The sequence below is a fragment of the Perognathus longimembris genome, chromosome 1 (assembly GCF_023159225.1).
Source record: "Perognathus longimembris pacificus isolate PPM17 chromosome 1, ASM2315922v1, whole genome shotgun sequence".
In the NCBI taxonomy this organism is placed as follows: Eukaryota; Metazoa; Chordata; class Mammalia; order Rodentia; family Heteromyidae; genus Perognathus; species Perognathus longimembris.
In genome coordinates this window covers 129499263-129519301 of record NC_063161.1, presented here as the reverse complement: position 1 = coordinate 129519301, position 20039 = coordinate 129499263, and the positions used below count along the sequence as shown (strand labels likewise).

At 43.7% G+C, this 20039-nt stretch overlaps 1 protein-coding gene and 1 pseudogene across 1 annotated transcript; both read left to right on the top strand.

The window, feature by feature from the left end:
• Positions 1-541: 541 nt before the first annotated feature.
• Positions 542-15594, top strand: LOC125352802 (the record flags this gene model as incomplete). The annotated part of the gene is given in 3 exon segments (XM_048348179.1): positions 542-4244; positions 4247-4269; positions 15559-15594. Coding segments are annotated over 3 exon segments (3762 nt in total), but the record flags the coding sequence as incomplete, so codon positions are not given.
• A 127-nt stretch (positions 15595-15721) lies between these two features.
• On the top strand, positions 15722-16326 carry LOC125352793 (annotated as a pseudogene).
• The last annotated feature ends 3713 nt before the right edge of the window (positions 16327-20039 follow it).

Below are 20039 nucleotides of genomic sequence, written 5' to 3'. Positions count from 1 at the left end.
AAGCCTAATCGAAGCCCCTCGTTCAGGCTATATAGACCAGATTCCTTATATAGACACCTGGAAAGAACTAGTTGACAGGGACACTCCAGCTTGGGTTCGGCCTTTCTTACCAACTCCCTCCTCCACTCCTTCCCCTACCCCAATATTCACTCAAAAAACACGGGGTGCCAAGAGAGAACCTAAGAGGGGAGAAAAGAAATTATATCCACCTGTCCTCCAGGGAGGAAGCACAGAGGAGGAAATGCTTCCCCCTCCATACGCCCCACCCCAGTTAACTCTCCAAGAGGAGGACTCTGAGGAAGATGTTTCAGCTGTGCCCTCCGCCCCGGAGGGCCCCGCTCAATCAACTCGCCGGCGCCAAAGAATTACATCTCTTCACAAATCTACTACCCTTCCCCTACGCCCTATAAGTCCTGTGGATGCGGACGGTCGACAACAATTCCAATACTGGCCATTTGCTACTAGTGATCTTTACAATTGGCGTGCCCAAAATGCCCCCTTTTCTGAGAAACCTCGGGACTTAATTCGCTTGTTTGAAACTATACTTTTCACTCACCAGCCCACTTGGGATGATTGTAGCCAGCTTTTACAGGTACTTTTCACCAATGAGGAGAGAGGTCGTATTCAAGAAGCGGCCCAGAGACTTATCCCTGGCCCCAACGGAGCACCCATCACGGATCCTGCCTTGATTGATACCTATTTTCCCCAGACCCGACCAGCATGGGACTACAATACGGCTGAAGGTAGGGAGCGACTCCTTGTCTATCGCCAGGCTCTGCTGGCAGGTCTCAAGGCGGCGGCTCGCCGACCTACAAATATGGCCAAAGTTTATGATATCAGACAGGGAGAAAGTGAAAGTCCGGCAGCATACCTTGAGCGTCTTATGGAAGCCTTTAGTCAATACACCCCATATGATCTTGAGACCCAGGAATCTGCTCAGATGATTATGTTTGCCTACGTAAATCAAGCCGCACCGGATATAAAGCGGAAATTGCAGGCTCTAGACAGGCTTGGGGAAAAATCTATTAGGGATCTAGTAGCAGTGGCGGAAAAGGTTTATAATAAGAGAGAAACAGGAGAACGAAGACAGGAAAGGAGTCTGGCTAGGATTTTGGAACAACAACAGAAGGAACTCAGGGAAATCCTGACCTCTATGCAGGCAGGAAACTTTAGACAGTCCTCCTCTCCAAGTAAGGAGCAAAAGCCCAAACCCCAACCAAGGATGGGGAAGAATCAATGTGCTTATTGCAAGAAGGAGGGGCATTGGATCAGAAACTGCCCAGAGCTAGCCCAGAAAAAGGAGGAAAAACATAAAGTAGGATCAAGAGTGTTGTCAACCTTAGAGATGGCTGAGGACAGTGACTGAGGGAGTCGGGGTTCAGATCCCCTCCCTGAGCCCAGGATAACATTAAAAGTGGAGGGGAATCCAGTCATGTTCATGGTAGATACGGGAGCAGAAAATTCAGTATTACTAGCCCCGAGAGGGCCGATGTCCACTAAAACAACATGGGTCCAAGGTGCAACGGGCACTAAACCCTATAAATGGACTACTCAAAGAACAGTGGACTTGGGAGCGGGCCAGGTAACCCACTCGTTTTTAGTCATCCCTGACTGCCCCTATCCATTGCTTGGACGTGATCTCTTAACGAAAATGAAAGCTCAGATACAGTTCACAGACAGTGGGATTTCTGTGACGAACTCAAGAGAAAAGCCTGTTAGTATACTAATAACTAGCAAGTTAGAAGAAGAGTATAGGCTATACCAGCATCTCAAGCCCGAGTCTCCAGAAAATGAGTGGCTACGGGCGTTTCCCCAAGCATGGGCAGAAACTGGGGGAATGGGACTGGCAAAACATCGTCCTCCAATTTTTGTGGAACTTAAAGCCGGAGCTGACCCAGTAAGAGTTTGCCAGTACCCTATGTCACTAGAAGCAAAGAAAGGGATCACTCCTCACATCAGAAAATTATTAGATTTAGGAGTTCTGAAGCCCACCCAGTCAGCCTGGAATACTCCATTATTGCCTATAAAAAAGTCTAATTCCAATGATTATAGACCAGTGCAAGACTTGAGAGAAGTTAACAAGAGAGTAATGGACATTCATCCAACAGTCCCAAACCCATATACCCTGCTGAGCTCCCTGTCACCGAGCCATGTGTGGTATACTGTGTTGGATCTAAAGGATGCTTTCTTTAGCCTGCCCTTAGCCTCACAGAGCCAAAGCTACTTTGCATTTACTTGGCACGATCCTGAAATCGGGATAAGCGGTCAATTGACCTGGACCAGGCTGCCTCAAGGATTTAAGAATTCGCCTACAATCTTTGATGAGGCGTTACATGAAGACCTAAGTGAGTACCGCTCCCAAAATACTGAAATAAGTCTATTGCAATATGTAGATGATTTGTTAATAGCTGCTCCAGACAAGGATAGTTGTTTAAAGGGAACAGCTAGGCTCTTAAAGACTCTTGGCAATTTGGGCTATAGGGCCTCCACTAAAAAGGCACAAATTTGTAAACCTGAAGTCACCTATCTGGGCTTCATATTAAAAGAGGGCAAGCGTTGGCTGTCAGATGCACGTAAAGAGACTGTGCTAAAAATTCCTGTGCCTAAGTCAGCGAGACAAGTCAGAGAATTCCTGGGAACAGCGGGTTTTTGCCGGCTGTGGATACCTGGGTTCGCTGAGATGGCCAAGCCTTTATATGAAGCCACCAAAAACCTCCCAGAATTTCATTGGACTGAGCAGATGCAAAAAGCCTTTGAGGCAATCAAGAAAAGCCTTCTAGAAGCCCCAGCCTTAGGCCTACCTGACGTGAATAAACCATTCACATTGTTTGTGGCCGAAAAGAAAGGAATAGCAAAAGGGGTGCTCACCCAGCCAATTGGGCCCTGGAGACGACCGGTCGCCTATTTGTCAAAGAAATTGGATCCTGTCGCCGCTGGGTGGCCTCCGTGCTTAAGAATAATAGCTGCAGTAGCCCTCTTGGTAAAAGATGCAGATAAGTTGACTCTGGGACAGAATCTGACTGTAGCCACTCCACATGCTCTAGAGGGGGTGCTAAAACAACCACCTGACCGATGGATGAGCAATGCCCGCATGGTCCATTACCAAACGTTGTTACTTAACCCGGCACGTATCAGCTTCTGTGTACCAACAGCATTAAACCCAGCAACTCTGCTGCCGGATCCGGATCTGGAAGCGCCCCTGCATGATTGTGACCAGATCCTGGCCCAAACACATAGCCTCCGGCCAGACTTGCTGGATTTGCCGCTATCACATGCCGAGCACACCTGGTTCACCGATGGCAGCAGCTTCATTCGAGATGGAAAAAGGTATGCGGGTGCGGCGGTTACTACGGACACTGAGATATTGTGGGCAGAGGCACTCCCTCAGGGGACTTCTGCACAAAGAGCAGAACTAGTGGCACTAACAAAAGCTTTACAGATGGGAAAAGGAATGAGACTAAATATCTATACGGACAGCCGGTACGCTTTTGCCACTGTACACATCCATGGAGCCATTTACCAAGAAAGGGGGCTACTGACAGCTGAAGGAAAGGCCATTAAAAACAGACAGGAGATTTTAAGCCTCATCCGGGCCCTATGGGAACCAGCAAAGATTGCCATTATGCATTGCCCGAGTCATCAAAAGGGAGTTGATTCGGTGACTAGAGGGAATAATCTGGCTGACCAGGCAGCTAAGGAAGCAGCCCTCCATCCCAGAGCAGAAGTATTGACTGTAGTAGACCCAGGACCACGAGCTTTGCCTCCTGTACCCCAGTATTCCCAGGAAGACTTGGAGTGGATAAAAAAAATTCCCATGACCCACAAAACCCTGGACAGAGAAGGAAACGATGACTGGTGGAAAACTGGTGAAGGGAAACTTATCTTGCCACAAAGGCTAGGTAAGGGGATCCTTAAAAGAATCCACCGAGCTTCTCACATGGGAACCCGAAGAATGCAGGACTTGCTCCGACATTCCAAAGTAAAAATTAGACAAGGAGATCAACTTATTGAAAATATTGTTAAAAATTGCAAGGCCTGTCAGCTTACCAATGCCCCCAATCAACAAGTTACTAAAGGAGCTCGCTTCCGTGGGGATAGGCCAGGCGTGTATTGGGAAGTAGATTTCACAAAAATCAAACCTGGAAAATTTGGATACAAATATTTGCTAGTTTTTGTAGACACCTTTTCAGGATGGGTGGAAGCCTATCCAACAAAGCATGAAACTGCGAATATAGTGGCTAAGAAGATCCTGGAAGAAATCCTACCCAGGTATGGCTTCCCATCCACGATTGGGTCGGACAACGGACCGGCTTTCGTTTCAAAAGTAAGTCAGGGAATAGCCGCTGCACTGGGGACAGATTGGAAATTGCATTGTGCTTGTAGACCCCAGAGTTCAGGACAGGTAGAGAGAATGAATCGGACTCTAAAAGAGACCTTAACTAAATTGGCCTTAGAGACTGGCGCAGACTGGGTGTCACTCCTTCCTTTTGCTCTGCTTAGAGTAAGAAATTCTCCCTATCAGCTTGGCTTTACTCCTTTTGAAATAATGTACGGGTACCCCCCGCCCATTATCCCTAGCCTTCAGACTGAATTGCTTGCTGATTTGGATGATACTGAATTTTTGTGTAAACTTGATTATTTGCAGCTCGTGCACAAGAAAATGTGGCCCCAACTCAAGGCATTATATGATTCTGCTTCTGTCCCTACCCCCCATTTATTCAGGCCAGGAGATTGGGTGTTCGTCCGGAGGCATAACTCCAAATCCTTAGAACCACGATGGAAGGGACCCTACGTGGTGCTACTGACTACTCCCACGGCCCTTAAAGTAGATGGCGTCACCACTTGGGTCCATTGCTCCCACGCCAGGCCAGCTGACCCCTTTGCCCTGGATGACAACTACCGTGATGGAACATGGGAGGTCTCCAAGCACCCAACTCAGCCGCTTCGCCTTCGCCTCAAGAAAAGAAAGTTAGACTGAATATTGTTATAATTTTCTTTTTGCCTTCTTTCCTTACTACCCTGGCTAGTGTTAATGTTATTTTGGCAGCTCACTCCAAAGTGAGGTGACCCCCTTATTTTAGGTAGTTTTGAGCTTGCTCAGGAATACGGGTATAGCCACCCGACCCTTAGAGCACAGTTGAGAAGTTTATGTATTATTTTGTTGCTTACATTTGGATACTAAACACTATACAGCTAATGGTAAGTCTGTATAGCTGAAAGTTAATTTTCAGTTTGCAGTAATCCTGCAGTCCCTTGGAAAAGTAGACTAAGGTTATAGGTTCCTGGCTAGGTAAGGTCAACGTCCCTGAGTCAGCCTGAAGAAATTACAGAAGATTGATGATCTTCACCCATCAGCCCCCCTTTAAAACCGAGGGACCAGAGTTATTTTCGGATACTACTTTTGGCCCTACTGGCCCATGCCTTACCTCTATATCATCCCCTAGACATGCAAGCCATTGAAATGGACAGAATGGAGCCATGATTGGCTCCCAAGGTACCAAAAAGAAAAAGGGGGAAATGAGGTGCCAGACTTTGAAGTCAGGCCCCACCACGTGAACCCCATTTTAGAATCGAACCCTGAGCCAATTAGATTTGTACCTGTGTTCTAATCTTGCTTGCACAGCTGATTGTTGTAACCTTGTTCTTTGCCTTTATAAGCCCTGTGTAATCACAGCTCGGGGCTTCCTCCTAACCTCCGCTGTGTCGGTGGGTAGGACGAGGCCCGAGTTGGCAGCTCGTTAAATAAAGCCTTGCCTTGCTTTTGCATTTCGGAGTGTCTGAATCTCGGTGGTCTTCTTGGGGGTGGTCTTGCAACTTGGCACAACAGACTAAGCCCAGAGATCTGATTCTTTCAGGCTAAGTAAGCAAGCCATATACCACTGATCTTATATCTCCAGCTCTAAGAGTTTAGTTTATATTTTCTTTATACTGGTACTAGGGCTCAAACTCAGAGCCTTGTGTCCTGCTTGGCTCTTCAGCTCTCAAGTCTGGCATTCTACCCATTAGGCCGCACATTCACTTCTAGGCTTTTGATAGTTAACTGGAAATCAGAAAGAGGTTCAGCTGGACCTCCTGGCTTACCCCTGTAATTCTAACTACTCATGACTTTGAGATCTGAGGATCATGGTTCAAAGCCAGCCTGAACAGGAAGTGTGTGAGACTCTTAGTTCCAGTTAACCACCAAAAGATTCAGAAATGGTGCTGAGATAGACCACCAACCTTGATCACAAAATCTCAGGAACAGTGTCTGGACCCTGAATTCAAGCTGGTACCAGGACTGGTACCGAAAAACAAACAGCAAAGAAAAAGAAGAAAGACAAAGAGAGAGAAGGAGAGGGAGAGAGAGAGGGAGGAGAGGGAGACGGAGAAGGAGAGGGAGAGAGAATGTGTCTTCCTGAACAAGTTTCCAGTTGAAATTCTCACAACTTAGCCTCCTGTTTAGCTAGGATTATAGGTTTGAGCCAGCAGCCCCCCGTGGTTTGGTTGTTGGGTTTTTTTTCTTGGTGCCCATACTGGGGCTTGAATTCAGGGCCTGGGTACTGTCCCTAAGCTTTTCACTCAAGGAATGCGCTCTACTATGTGAGACTCAGCTCCACTTCTGGCTTTTTTGGTGGCTGATTGGAGATAAAAATCTTATGGACTTTCCTGCCTGGGCTGGCTTTGAACCACAATCCTCAAATCTCAGCCTCCTGAGTAGCTAGGTTTACAGGCATGAGCCACCAATGATAGGCTAGCAGATATCCTTCTTGTACATTGGTCCTCTCGCCTTCCAATATATGTTCAATAGAAAGGTCAGGGGGCTGGGGATATAGCCTAGTGGCAATAGTGCCTGCCTCGGATACACGAGGCCCTAGGTTCGATTCCCCAGCACCACATATACAGAAAACGGCCAGAAGCAGCGCTGTGGCTCAAGTGGCGGAGTGCTAGCCTTGAGCGGGAAGAAGCCAGGGACAGTGCTCAGGCCCTGAGTCCAAGGCCCAGGACTGGCCAAAAAAAAAAACCCAAAAAACAATAGAAAGGTCATAAGGGATGTCTATTTTTAATGTTAAGAGCACACATACTGATTTCCATAGTGGTTGTACTAACTTACATTCCTATAACTGTGTGTGTGAAAGTTCCTTTCTCCTTGAATCTTTGCCAGAATTTGTGGTTGCTTGTTCTCATGATGATTGCCATTTTGACTTAGGTGAGATGGAATCTTGATGTAAATTTGATTTGCCTTTCCTTTATGGCTAAGGATGTTAAACATTCTTCTTCACAAGGCCCAATAGCTATACCCTTATGAACACATAAGATGATGCTAAGTGAAATGAACTCCATGTTATGGAAATGATTGTTATATCACAGTTGTAACTACTTTCAATGTCCTATGTGTATCTGTAGCTTCTATTATTGATGATGTTCTTGTATCACCTTCCTGTGGTTGTACCTACACTATCGCTGTAATGTTATCTGAGTATATTGGAAACCGTGTATACTGGTACTGGAACTAGGAAATTGAAAGGCAATACCAAATTTGAGAGACACAGGGTAAAAAAAAAGACAAACAACTACAAAAGCAATACTTGCAAAACTGTTTGGTGTAAGTGAACTGAACACCTGGGGGGGGGGGCGGAAGGGAAAGGGGGAGGAGGGAGGAGGGTATGAGGGACAGGGTAACAAACAGTACAAGAAATGTATCCATTGCCTAACGTATGAAACTGTAACCTCTCTGTACATCAGTTTGATAATAAAAATTTGGAAAAAAAAACCACATTCTTCTTGTGTATATTAACCCATATGTGCTTCTATTCTACACCTTTTGCTGGTTAACTGGAGATAAAAATCTCATGGATGGGCTGGAAGTGTGACTTAGTGGAGTGCTTCCCTAGTATGCGTGAAGCCCTGGGTTCAATTCAATCAGTACCACATAAACAGAAAAGGCCAGAAGTGGTACTGTGGTTCAAGTGGTAGAGCGCTAGCCTTGAGCAAAAGAAGCTCAGGGACAGTGTCCAGGCCCTGAGTTCAAGCCCTAGGACTGGCAAAAAAAAGAAAGAAAGAGAGAGAGAGAGAGAGAGAGAGAGAGAGAGAGAGAGAGAGAGAGAGAGAAAGAAAGGAAAGAAAGAAAGAAAGAAAGAAAGAAAGAAAGAAAGAAAGAAAGAAAGAAAGAAAGAAAGAAAGAGAAACTTATGGACTTACCTTCCCAGTCTGAATTTGAGCCTCAATCCTAAAATCTGGACCTCCTGAGTAGCTAGGATTAGAAGTGGAACCCACTAGCACCCAGCTTGAGTGTTGACTTTATATCATGCTATATTTCCAAAGTTGTTTATTAGACCTAGAAGTTTCTATGAGGCTATCTGTAGGGTCTGTTAAGCCTAGGATAATATAATCAGAAAACAGGGATAATTTTCCTTTCCTCTTTCAGTCCCTTTTATTTTTTTCTTCTGCTTTATGGCTCAGTTGGTGGGAGGATCCCACTCAGCAAGCAACACATGGAGCCCAGGGGTAGACCCTTGGCTCTGAGTTCTTTGATAGCTTCAGGCTCCAAGGTTCACTGCTTCCCTGGCCTCAAAGTAATGAGAATCTCTCCTGGCAGGAAAGAGTAGAACCATGGCCAACCACCACACCACACCTTCAGAGTCCCAGTTATCTCGAAGGGTGCCTGCACCACATTGCTTAACAGCAAGTCTCAAGGCTCTTTCACTACAAGTATCTGGACCCAGATGCCTTTGGCAGCTCAGCTTCCTTTAAAGAAACCACTCTCGGGATTTAAAATTGCAGCAGCACTCCTTCACAGTGGAATGGGTGAATGTAATATCCATTACACCAGGGCTACCATGTGACTCAAATGTACACCCAGCACTGCCAGGCTTCTTACTCCCCCATCTCTGGCATCAGAGTTAACAGCGTACCTTCTCACTGTATAAGCTTCCCTGGGAGGTCCTGTTGGGCACTTCCCTCTTCTCATTCATTTCTTATGACTGACTTATACACCCAAATTCCATGGCAAAGTATCCTGTGAGTCATTGAGCTGTGATTGCTTCTTATCCTCAGGCTCCCAGAGTAACTTAATTCAGACAATAGGCACTCACTCGAGATGGTGACTCACTATCATGCTGTAAGGTAAGGGGAGTGGCAAAATGCCTTTCTTCACCAAGACTAGTCTTCCACACCAGACTTAGTCCCAGCCTCACAAATCTCTATATTAGGATTAAATCTTGTTAGTTATGTGGCCTTTACCCAGAGCTAGAATTGGCAGCATGGGCAGGACTCTCTGTTTTACCCTATACTGGAGTCTCCACTGTCTCCTTCCCCAACTGGAGGAGATGGGGGCCAGCTCAGAACTCCTTGCTGTTTTACTTCTGTTGGGTTTGTTTCTATGTAATGTTCTGCTTCCTCATCATCTCTTTCATGGTTTCTGGTTATCTTACTCTCTTTCTTCAAAATCTAGTCTCTTTTGTGTCATCAGAGTCTTCTCATTCACAGAGTAAAAATTGTAAATGTTTCTAATTTACCATCTTGCCCTACTTCTGATCTAACCTTGTAAGTTTCATTCTAGTCACTGTACTGCATATAAATTAAAGAGAGACAAAGCAAGAGTTCAAATATTCGCACTACCAAAAGAGAGAAACAAGGACAAGCCTCCCCAATTATACAAAGACTTCCTGAGATTTGTTATCTGCCTCAATCTCCTAGATTTTCCATCTCTTCTTTTTTATTTTATTATCTTATTTTAATTATACAGAGGAAGGAGATTCTTTGTTACATATTTATAATACATTCCAGTTAATCTCGCTCCTAAACTCTTCCTTCTTCCCCCTTTACCAAAATTCTCTGCCTTCTTGCATTAAGTGAGGACCTGATTTTTGAGCACCTATTTCTAATCAAACATTCCATGTCTCTCATCCTCCAACTAGGTTACCCATCCTTAAGAATGTAAAGGAGGGCTGGGAATATGGCTTAGTGGTAGAGTGCTTACCTAGCATGCATAAAGCCCTAGGTTTGATTCCTCAGTACCACATAAACAGAAAAAGCCAGAAATGGTGCTATAGGTCAAGTGGCAGAGCACTAGCCTTGAGGGGGGAAAAAAAAAAGCAAAAACAAAAAACTGGGCACTGTTGGCTCATGACTGTAATACTAGCTACTCCAGAGGCTAAGATCTGAGGATTGTGGTATGAAGGGAGCCTAGGCAGGAAAGTCTGTGAGATACTTATCTCCAATAAACTACTAAAAAGCCAAAGTGTGGCTGTGGCTCAAAGGGTAGATTGATAGCCTTGAGTTCAAATCCCAGGACTGGCACCAAAATAATCACAAAGGACAGGTATAATGAAGAGTCACCAAAGTAGTCTAAACAAAGGCATAGATACAGAAAAGGAAAATTCAGAATCCATAAGTAGATGAAAGGATAACTGTAGAAGAGCAGAGGAAGATACAGCTGGAATAACCAGGACAAAAATGAAAGCAGGATTTGGCTTAGTTTTAACAGTTCCAAGGCTGTAAATAAAGCAACTAGCATCCCTGACAAGAGCATCATTTTTGTTGTTGTTGTTGTTTATGGGAAAATTAAGAGAAAAGCTAAATGAGTCATTGAAAGTCAGGCTCAAACCTTGAACTATTCCCCTGAAGTTCAGTTACACTGAAGGACTCAGATCTCTTGTGACCTCTGAAGTTCCTTCTAGTTTTAATACCTATATAATAATTAGCATGTAAAGATGCAATTATCCTGACTAAAGATGATTTCACATTCCAAAAGAATGAAGATATCAACACAAAAAAGTAGCTCTAAAATATTAAAAGAATATTATGCCAGGTGCCGGTGGCTCATGTCTATAATCCTAGCTACTCAGGAGGCTGAGATCTGAGGATTGTGGTTCAAAGCCAGCCAGGGCAGGAAAGTCCATGAGACTCTTATCTCCAACTAGCCACCAGAAAACCAGAAGTGGCACTGTGGCTCAAAAGTGGTAGAGCACTAGCCTTGAGCTGAAGAGCTCAGAGACAGCACCTAGGTCCAGAGTTCAAACCCCAGGACTAATAACAACGACAAAAAGAATATAAGGCTGGGGCATAGCTCAAGTAATAGTAAATCCAGTTCTTGATAACAACTGAAAGAGAATATGTAGGATTGTCTTAAGTCATGGAGTTTATTATTGTTCTCTAGGGAGACAGAACTACAAAGACAGAACAGAAGAGAGAGAAAAAGACAGACAGACAGACATGAAAATGGATTTACTAGAGAAATCAGTTCACACAGTTATAGTAGCTGAGAAGTCCCACCATAAGCCATTTGCAGGCTACAGACCTTGGAGTACCAGTAGTGTGGCTTAGTCCAAGTCTGAAGACCTCGGATCCCAGGAAGCTGAGGCTGAAAGCCTAAATATCCAAAGAAGGTGGTCCTGGGGTCCAAAGGCTATGGTGATGGTCAATCTTTAATTTTTTAATTGTTACTATAAAGGTGATGTACAGAGGGTTACAGTAACAAAAGTTATAGAGTGACTACATTTTTTGGGCGATGCCACCTCTTCCCACACTCTTTCCTCTCCTAGTTTTTCCCATGTATCACCATCCACAAACTGTATAGTTGATTTTTAACATAGTGTCTAGTGAGTTGCTCCATTCTTTAGCCTTTGTCCCTCCATTTCTTTGCCTCTCCTTACACTCCCAAAGACATATAAACAAACATACAGAACAAAAAAGAAAGAAAACAAAAACAGCAAAAAAAAAAAAAAAAACCCAAAAAACTCGTTTTCATTTCCTGGAGTTGATTTCTGTAAATATTATTTTATATGATCAGCTGCACATAGGTATTGTGCCTTTTTATTCCTCTCCTAAGAGTGTGATGGTCAATCATAATGGTCAATTTGACTGGATTGAGAGATGTCTAGAAGATTAGTAGCACTTCTCTGGATATATCTGTGAGGTTGTTTCCATAGATAATTAACTAAGGGGAGAAAATCTGTCCTGAATGTGGACAGCACTATCCACAGGACTTTGGTTCATTATTTCAAAAGTTAGTCTAGGGGCTGGGAATGTGGCCTAGTGGTAGAGTGCTTGCCTAGCATCCATGAAGCCCTGGGTTCAATTCCTCAGCACCACATATACAGGAAAAAAGTTGGAAGTGGCACTGTGGCTCAAGTGGTAGAGTGCTAGCCTTGAGTAAAAAGAAGCCAGGGACAGTGATCAGGGCCTGAGTTCAAGCCCCAGGACTGGCAAAAAAAAGTTACAGTCTGTAGGTAAATGGCTCCATTGTCTCTGGGACTCTAACTTCAGAAACCATGAACCAAAATAAACCCTCCCAAACTTTAAACTAGTTCCCTAAGATATTTGTCACCATGATGAAAAACTAACACAGCCAACACACCTTGAGTTTTGACATCAAATGCAAGAGATGACAGCCAATGCAAAAGATGTTGGCAAAGAGAACAGAGATACAATTTTTCACCTTCTTTACTTGTTTTCTCTGAACCTTCAACTGACTAGGTGGTCATGGCTGCTTGATTATGGAGAAAAAGTCTGGCAAATAAAGGAAAGTAGACAGACACATCCTATGAAGATGTGCACTTGAACATCAGGAACCTCTGGGAGCCCACCTCCTTACCCCACAACAGCACAAGAGACTTCAATTGTTTCATTTGCTTCTGGTGACACTGTAATAAGGAGTTGGCAAAGAAACCCCCCAGTAATTTAGAAAGGCCTTTTTGGAAGTTAAACTTGACAGATGGTGTTTACAGCTTTGCTTTGAGTCTCCTATCACAGTGAGTGCCAGATGTTTCCTTCTGCTTTCTAAGATCTAAAAGACTCCTTTACCCAAATAGCAAACTGTCAATACACAGTTAAATGTGCACACATGGGCTAGTGAATCCTTGGCCAGGTCAGCATTGTTTGCTTTCTGATATGTGAACCCCAAATATACTTTGTACCTCTGGGCCCTTATATGTTACTCATTTCTCCTGTTACTGATCAGCTTACCTATATGCTTTAAGATGATGCAGAAATATCTGGCTTACTGGATATGTGCCTACCCCCCAACCCCCAGGATCTGCCTCTAAGTCCCAACATGGCCATTAGATCAATATCTAAGATCAAATAACAATATGAATAGCCAGAACTGACAAAAATGTCAGGAAAATAGGATGATAAACTAAAGGGATGGTAGAATATGTTTCCATCAAAGTAGGGAGAAATGACCAATATAAAACCTTTCCTGGAACATAGGATTTAACACTTAGACAAGAACCCTGGGAAGTGATGCTAACACATTCCTAAGATTGGTTTTCAGAACTTAGAGAACATGATGGGCCTCAATAAATAAAGGAGAAATGTCAGAACTGTTATGAAAAATGGTGAATGTATAAATCAAAATACTCAGAAAGTCCAATATAGTGATGCCAGCACTGAGGAAGCAAGAGGATCTTGAGTTTAAAGGTCAGCCTGGGCTGCATAATGTAAACCTGTCTCAAAAGTATGGAACAGGGGGGGGGGGCTGGGAATAGGGCCTAGTGGTAAAGTGCTTGTCTTGTATACATGAAGCCCTGGGTTCTATTCCTCAGCACCATGTATATAGAAAAAGCCCGAAGTGGCGGTGTGGCTCAAGTGGTAGAGTGCTAGCCTTGAGCAAAAAGAAGCCAGGGACAGTGCTCAGGCTCTGAGTTCAAGCCCCAGGACTGGCAGAAAAACAAAACCAAACAAAATTAGGGGGGACAGGGGCTGGGAATGTGGCCTAGTGATAGTGTGCGTGCCTAGCATGCATGAAGCCCAGGGTTCGATTCCTTAGCACCACATATACAGAAAAAGTCGGAAGTAGGGCCACAACTAGCCTTGAGCAAAAAGAAGCCAGCCAGGAACAGTGCTCAGGCCCTGAATTCAAGCCCAGGACTGGAAAAAATGAAGAAGTAAATGATAGATAGATAGATAGATAGATAGATAGATAGATAGATAGATAGATAGATATGATTGGTTCAATTCATGGTGGTTTTTCTTTTTTTCTTTTTTTTGAGACAGGATCTTGATATGTATTCTTTTGGTTTGTTTTGCCAGTCCTGGGGCTTGAACTCAGGGCCTAAGCACTATTTCTGAACTTCTTTTTATTCAAGGCTAGCACTCTACCACTTGAGCCACAACATCACTTCTGGCTTTTTTTGTGTATGTGGTACTGACCAATTAAACCCAGGGCTTCATGCATGCTAGGCAAGCACTCTTACTACTAAGCCACATTCCCAGCCCCTTGATATGTATTCTAGGGCATTGAACTTGAGATTTTCTTACCTCTGTCTCCTGAGTGCTGAGATTCCTGTGTTAGGAAGCAAGATCAAGGACCAATACAGATGCTCTCTATCTATTGATTGTTTGGCTTACAATTTTTCAACTTTATGACTGTGTGGAAGCAATGCATTCAATTTAAACTGAACTTTGAGCTGGGTGTGGTAGTATAGGCCTAAAATCCCAGCCTTTGAGAAGAGGAGACAGGATGATTATAAATTCAAAGCAAGCATAGGCTCCAAAGTAAGACCTTGTTTAAAAAAAAAAAAAAAAAAAAAGAGCTGGGCCTGGCCCAAGTCCAGGACTCTTATCTCTAATTAACTACCAGAAAACCGGAAGTGGCACTGTGGCTCATAGTAACAGAGCACTAGCCTTGAGCTGAAGAATTCAGAGACAGTACCCAGGCCCAGAGTTCAAGCCCCACGACCCACAAAAAAAAAAAAAAAAAAAAAAAAAAAAAAAAAAAAAAAATTGCTGAGGCGGCACTGTAAGTGGGTTTTTATGGCTGCAGGCGAAAGTGAGAGCTGAGCTGCTTGTGTGTCTCTCTGCTTCTCCTTTAGTGGCAGGACTGTGAAGTCCTTTATGTAGGGAACCGGCCAGCATGTCCTTGACTTCCCAGACATGGGCTATGCACTGGATCAGCTGGCATTTGCAGGAACTGTAATATATAAATGTGTGTGGATAACCTTTCATTCTCCCAGCCAGCTTTTTTTTTTTTTTTTTTTTTTTTGGCCAGTCCTGGGCCTTGGACTCAGGGCCTGAGCACTGTCCCTGGCTTCTTCCCGCTCAAGGCTAGCACTCTGCCACTTGAGCCACAGCGCCGCTTCTGGCCGTTTTCTGTATATGTGGTGCTGGGGAATCGAACCTAGGGCCTCGTGTATCCGAGGCAGGCACTCTTGCCACTAGGCTATATCCCCAGCCCCTCCCAGCCAGCTTTTTTCAAATGTCCACTGTTAGGAAGATGTAGGAGAAAGAAATAGGCCAGACTTTCCATCTGGACAGGCAAGGACTGCTTACTGAGGTACAGCAGCAAAGCACAGCAACCTTCCCATGGGAATGGAGGGTGTGCAAGGGGCTAGATTTGAGGTCGGGCTTATATGGATCTTACCAAGGAAGCAGAAAAATTAAAAACAAGCTATGGTCTCTTGGGGGCTAAGGGTTGATGTCCTTGGCCAGGCCCAGAATGGAATGCTCCACCTGGGGAGAGAGAACGTTCAGCTAAGCCAATGGCTTGCCTATAGTCAAGCACATAAGCACGGACTTGCTGCTTTGCTTGGCCTGGGGGAATAAGGCAAGGGTAAATCCTTTATATTCCATCTCTAGATAAATAAGAAGATTGGGCCAGGAGGGAAGAAGTAAGTCCTTCATCTACAAAATATTAGGCCCATTTATAAGATTGCAAAAATGCTGCAGATGCCACATGTAGTTCTAGATAAGACACTCAAGAAGCCATAGGCTAAGCATTATCAGGAAATGCTCTCCATATAGCATGAAAAAAATGACAGATCTTGTAGCTGACTGGAATGTGGCTTTAAGCAATAGAATCCACAAGATGGAATTCAAACATGAAATCATGTCAGGAAAATGAGTAGTGTACTTAGACGGGAAGAAAAAGGTAAGAAAAGAATGGATGTTTAAGTTGGAGGGCAAAGAAACATTGAGTGTCAGAGCTGCAAAGACCAAAGCCACCATAAACATTGATGCTGTCACTGGCTTTGCTTATGACTATACTCTAGAATTTAGTGGGAAGAGCCTCAAGAAGTACATGGAGACCAAATCAAAGACCACCAGCCTATGCACTTGTATGGTCAAGACTTCAGAGTTGTTCTGGAAAAAAGACACTGTGGACGTTTGATGCAATGGAAAGCAAATGGAAACAGCAGGCGAGTTTGTGGATGATGGGACAGACATACTTCAGCCTTGAACTGTTACATAGAGGTGGTGAGCAGCTGGAAACAGAGAGAGGGCATTGTCCAGACCCTTTTGGTGGACAACAGAGAAATCATCGCAGAGACTCCTGCACCATTTCTGCTCATAACGTTTAATCTGAAGAAGTCAAGATCAAGACTATTTAATGACTGTGGTAATTAAATATGTTCCACAGGTACATTTAGTCTGCAACTTTTTTTTCAGGTTATTTGAAACTAATATGCTAAGGGTCAGGAAAAACATTATGTGTGATATGTGCAATCATAGCAATTTCAATTTATTTTTAAATAATGTAAAGTGTTTTAAAGCCAAATGGAAAAATAAGGCAGATCACAATCACTAGTGGTTCACAAACCATAAGATTTATTATAGTAAACTGTGAAATTTTTTTTTTTAAAAAAGAGCCAGCGTTGGTGGATCACAACTATAATCATAGTTACTCAGGAGGCTGAGCTGTGAGGCTCAAACTGGAAGTGGTGCTATGGCTTAAAGTGGTAGAGCGCTAGCCTTGAGATGGGGAGTAGTAGCAAGCTGCATCTCTCAATCAGCCACAAAAGGGTAAACAACTGATATTCCATAGATTACTATGTTGCTAAACTTTGATTTTATTTTTGTCAATCATGGGGCTTGAACTCTAGGCCTGAGCGCTGTTCCTGAGTTCTTCAGCTCAAGGCTAGCACTCTACCACTTAAGCTACAGCACCACTTCCAGTTTTCTGATGGTTAATTGGAGCTAGGAGGCCCACGAACATTCCTGCTCAGGCTGGCTTTAAAACTAGAGTCTCTGATCTCAGTTGCCTGAGTAGCTAGAATTACAAGCGTAAGCCACTGGCACCTGGCCTAAACCTATGCTATTTTGGAAGTTATGTGTATTAAATGTATGTTGGTTTTATTTTTAAGATAGGATTTCACTATGTAGCCCAATTTGGCCTAGAACTTATAATTCTCCAGTCTTGTTCTTCAGGGTGTTGGGATTTTTTTTTTTTTTTTTGCCAGTCTTGGGCTTTGAACTCAGGGCCTGAGCACTGTCCCTGGCTTCTTTTTGCTCAAGGCTAGCACTCTGCCACTTGAGCCACAGTGCCACTTCTGGCCTTTTGTATATATGTGATGCCGAGGAATAGAACCCAGGGCTTCATGTATACAAGCCAAGCACTCTTGCCACTAGGCCATATTCCCAGCCCTTGAATACATTTTTTGCTGTGTTGGTGGTACAGGGATATGACTCAGTCTCATACTTGCTTGGCCTAAATGCATCTTTGATTCAACTATACTTTCAATTTATGATACATTAACTGGGTACAACTCTGTCATAAATCAAGAAGCATCTATATATGTTTTTGCTCAGGGCTAGTGTTCTACCACTTGTCTGTTTGGGTTTTTTGTTTCTGTTTTTTTGGTGATGAATTGAAGATAAAAGTCTTATGGACTTTCCTGCCCAGGCTGGCTTCAAAACAAGATCCTTACATCTCAGCCTTCTGAATAGCTAGGATTATACGCATGAGCCACCAGTGCTTGGCTTTGTATTTCTTAATTTATAACATGCTATTACACAGGGAAGAAGATTAAATTTCTACTATTCCTCCATTTCCCCAGCAATAGGAAAAATACTGATTTGCTCTGGGTCTCCTAAATAGTTCAGATATTTTACCCAAATGATTCAAATTTGCAGAGCTGCTAGCGAGTAACTTCCTATTTCCTTTACTTCTGTCATTGATTAGATGAAGAAAAAATGGTACAATGAAACACATAATGTTAATAGTTTTTTTCCCAGTGAAGTAGCATATCTGTAATCCCAATTATTTGGAGGCCAAGGTGGGGAGAATGTTTAAGCCTAAGAGTATGAGGCTAACTTGGGCAACAGAGACAAAAAGACAGAGTGGGAGGAAGACAGGAGGAAGGGAGGGTGGGAGCAAGAGGGGGAGAAATAACTGGGTGTGGCATATATTAATATGTCTATAATCCCAGCACTTGTGGTAGAGAGGCACAATGTTTCTTTTTTTTTTTTGGCCAGTCCTGGGCCTTGGACTCAGGGCCTGAGCACTGTCCCTAGCTTCTTTTTGCTCAAGGCTAGCACTCTGCCACTTGAGCCATAGCGCCACTTCTGGCTGTTTTCTATATATGTGGTGCTGGGGAATCGAACCCAGGGATTCATGTATACGAGGCAAGCACTCTTGCCACTAGACCATATTCCCAGTCCTGGTGGAGAGGCAGAAGAAGCAATGTCAGCATGAGCTACATATCAATACCCTGTTTCAAAAACAAAACAAAAAGGAACTGTGGCTGGTGGCTTATGCCTGTAATCCTAAATACTCAGGAAGCTGAGCTATACAGGATCGAGGTTCAAAGCAAGCCTGGGCAGAAAAGTGTTTGATATTGTGTCTCTAAAAATTACCAGCAAATGTGGATGGGATGGGCGTAGGGGTACAGTGCTTGCCTAGCATGGATGAAGCTCTGGGTTCGATCCCTCAGCATCACATAAACAGAAAAAGAAGGAAATGGCGCTCTGGCTCAAGTGGCAGAGTGCTAGCCTTGAGCTAAAGGAAGCCAGGGGCAGTGCTTAGACCCTGAGTTCAAACCCCAGGACTGGCAAAAGATAAATAAATAAAACAAAATAAAAATAACCAGCAAAAAGCTGGGCTAAGGGTACTCAAATGGTAAGATGCTAGCCAAGCAAGCATGCACAGCAAGCACCAAAATGATAATTTTTAAAATTAACTGTGCTCCAAACTTTTTCTTTCCTTTCTTATTCTTTTTAGAAGCAGTCTCACTATGTGGGCCATACTAATCTGGAATTACTATGCCCAAGGGAATCCTCCTGCCTCAGCTTCCTGAGTGTCTGGGACCTTCAGCTCAAGGCTAGCTGTCTACCACTTGAGCCACAGCACCACTTCCAGTTTTCTTTTTTCTTTTTTTTTTTTTTTTTTTTTTTTGGCCAGTCCTGGGGCTTGGACTCAGGGCCTGAGCACTGTCCCTGGCTTCTTTTTGCTCAAGGCTAGCACTCTGCCACTTGAGTCACAGCGCCACTTCTGGCCATTTTCTGTATATGTGGTGCTGGGAAATCGAACCCAGGGCTTCATGTATATGAAGCAGGCACTCTTGCCACTAGGCCATATCCCCAGCCCTCCAATTTTCTTGTGGTTAATTGGAGATAAGAGTCTCACAGACTTTCTTGCCCAGGATGACTTTGAATAGTGATCCTCAGATCTTAGCCTCCTGTAACTAGGATTACAGATGTGAGCCCCCTGTGCCCAGCAAGCATTGTCTTTTTTTGTTGTTGTTTTTGTTGTTCTTTTAAGCATTGTCTTTTATATTCATCTTTGCATTTGGTTGTTTTAATAGTACCACAAAGTAAGCAAATTATTATTCTCAATTTTCAGTGAAGGAAACAGGTTTCAACAGTGCAGTGTCATTTCACTCAGCATTACTGACTTTCAAATCCGAGCTGAGCTAAGTCTAAAAGCAAGTATCCTATTAACTATGCCTCCAGAATGCTCATCCGAAGCTTTCCTTGTTTGCCACTGAGGCTACAGGGCAATCACCTTGCCTTCCCCTCTTGGGATAAAAGGTAGCCTCATCAGCCTCCCCACTTATATAATGAATCAAAAGGGCCTATTTTTCAAGCCCTTTGAACTGTGCTTTCTCCTTCTGCTGTCAAGGTGAAGAGATATGGGTCAAAGAAAGGAATGATATCTCTCCTATTAGAGTTTCTGCTTCTCCAATCAGCCAGGTTTCCAAACTATGTGTGACTTAATCAAGGAAGAAGAGGTCTGAGTATCTGGAGGTGGGGAGGTAGAATGGCTGGTTGGAATGAACAGCATTTTACATGAAAGAAAAACTGACATGAAAAATAGGCCATCCTTTCAAGTAATCTTCATT